The 1,581-nt window shown below is 49.7% G+C and overlaps 1 protein-coding gene across 1 annotated transcript; it reads left to right on the top strand.

Annotated features, from left to right (window-relative positions):
* The first annotated feature begins 203 nt into the window (after window positions 1-203).
* PIGH (phosphatidylinositol glycan anchor biosynthesis class H) lies at window positions 204-1,110 on the top strand. The gene has a single exon (XM_077283867.1). The coding sequence runs from the start codon at window positions 241-243 to the stop codon at window positions 892-894; it is 654 nt and encodes a 217-aa protein (XP_077139982.1). The 5' UTR covers window positions 204-240; the 3' UTR covers window positions 895-1,110.
* The last annotated feature ends 471 nt before the right edge of the window (window positions 1,111-1,581 follow it).

Raw genomic sequence — 1,581 nt, forward strand, 5'->3', positions numbered from 1 at the left:
ATAGGCGGAGCTGTTGTTGGTGATAGTAATCCTGTATGTGTTAACTATTTCCTTTCCAGTGCGCCCCGATTATAGATGACATTGCCCGTCTGTCATCTGCTCGCTCGCAGCATCGTAGGGTTAAGTATGAAGTGTTGCAGATGGGGCGGAGCTACAAGCCGTTGTATTAATTTTTTCCTTTCCAGAGCAATCATTGTCCGTGGTGCTGGTGATGACTCACCTAGTCATGTGACTGATCACATGACAGTGACATCATCGCAGGTCCTGCAGCGCTCTGGAATCCAGCAGTTGCCCTTCTCCACAATGGCGGGTAAGCAGTATATGGATGTGTACGGGAATGCGATCACGCTGCAGCAGCAGACGTACGGGGACAGCTGCCAGGACTTCACCGTCACCAGCGCCAAGCTGTCCGTCCGCTCCCTCGCCAGCTGGACGTGCACGGTGTGGATCGCCGCTTACGCCATATTCTTCTACACGCAGCACAGCGCGGTGCTGACGGCGGCCATCTTGGTGTCCATCGTGGGGCTGCTGCTCTACCTGCACCTGGTGAAGGTGGATCACGAGTCCCTGCTGATCCTGGGCTCCCTGGGGATCCAGACCACGACCACGTACGCCTCCGGCCGGGAACGTACCGTCTTCGTGGAGATGTGCAGGGTTCAAGACGTCGTCATCAACGAGGGCCTCTCCATGCACCGGGTGAGCTACTACCTGTGCCTGCTCCTCGGGGAGCCCAGCGACCCGCAGGCCGGGCTGGCCCAGGTGGTCCCCGTGTTCCAGAGCTCCCGGCCCCGTGTGGACTGCCTGGCGGAGATCTACCGGAGCTGTCAGGAGATCCTGGCCTCCCGGCGGGGACATGGCGGAGCGGCTCCGCAGGCCGCAGGGAAAACGCCGTAAAACGCTCCAAGCTTTCATTTCTCTGTTGAGGATTTTTTTTTATGCTCTGAAGAAGTTTTGAAAAATTCCTTGAGGGGGAAAAAATCTGCGGGAACCCCTCCGAACTAGGAACCGTCCAATTAGAAGGCTGCAAGAGAAAAATATTCTTCAGGGGAAAAAACAACAAAAAAAACTTTCAGGAAAAGCTTCCGAGAAAATAAAAACTGAAAAAAAGTTTCTGCTTGAAAACTAACAGTTTTTGAGGCCACATTCACACTATCAGTATTGGGTCAGCATTTTACATCGGTATTTGTAGCCAAAACAGGAGGAAAAGTATAACAGAAACATATTCACCACTTCTGCATTTATCACCCACTTGGTTATGGCTACAAATACTGACAAGATACTGAACGTGCGCATTTGGCCTAAAAAAAAAAAAAAAAAGCCTTAGGACATGTTCACACACGGCCTCTTTCTAAGTTTTGTTTAGAGAGAAAACTCAAAACAGTTTTCAAACAAGTTTTTGAGGAAGATATTGGACAGTGTGAACATGTAGTGATCAGGAAAAGCTAGGGGGCCATCTTGGTGTTTGATAGTTCAAAGCACACACACACGGTGTTGATCTTCCAAGGATAACCTTTGTAATGGCAGAAACTTTATTGTACTTTTTTTTTTTATAAGATGGATGACTCTAAAGGGGTTATTGAA

Source organism: Ranitomeya variabilis, chromosome 2 (assembly GCF_051348905.1).
Source record: "Ranitomeya variabilis isolate aRanVar5 chromosome 2, aRanVar5.hap1, whole genome shotgun sequence".
Lineage (NCBI taxonomy): Eukaryota > Metazoa > Chordata > Amphibia > Anura > Dendrobatidae > Ranitomeya > Ranitomeya variabilis.

Coding starts and splice junctions, on each gene's coding strand:
- PIGH (XM_077283867.1), top strand. CDS start 241: ATGACAGTGACATCATCGCAGGTCCTGCAGCGCTCTGGAATCCAGCAG.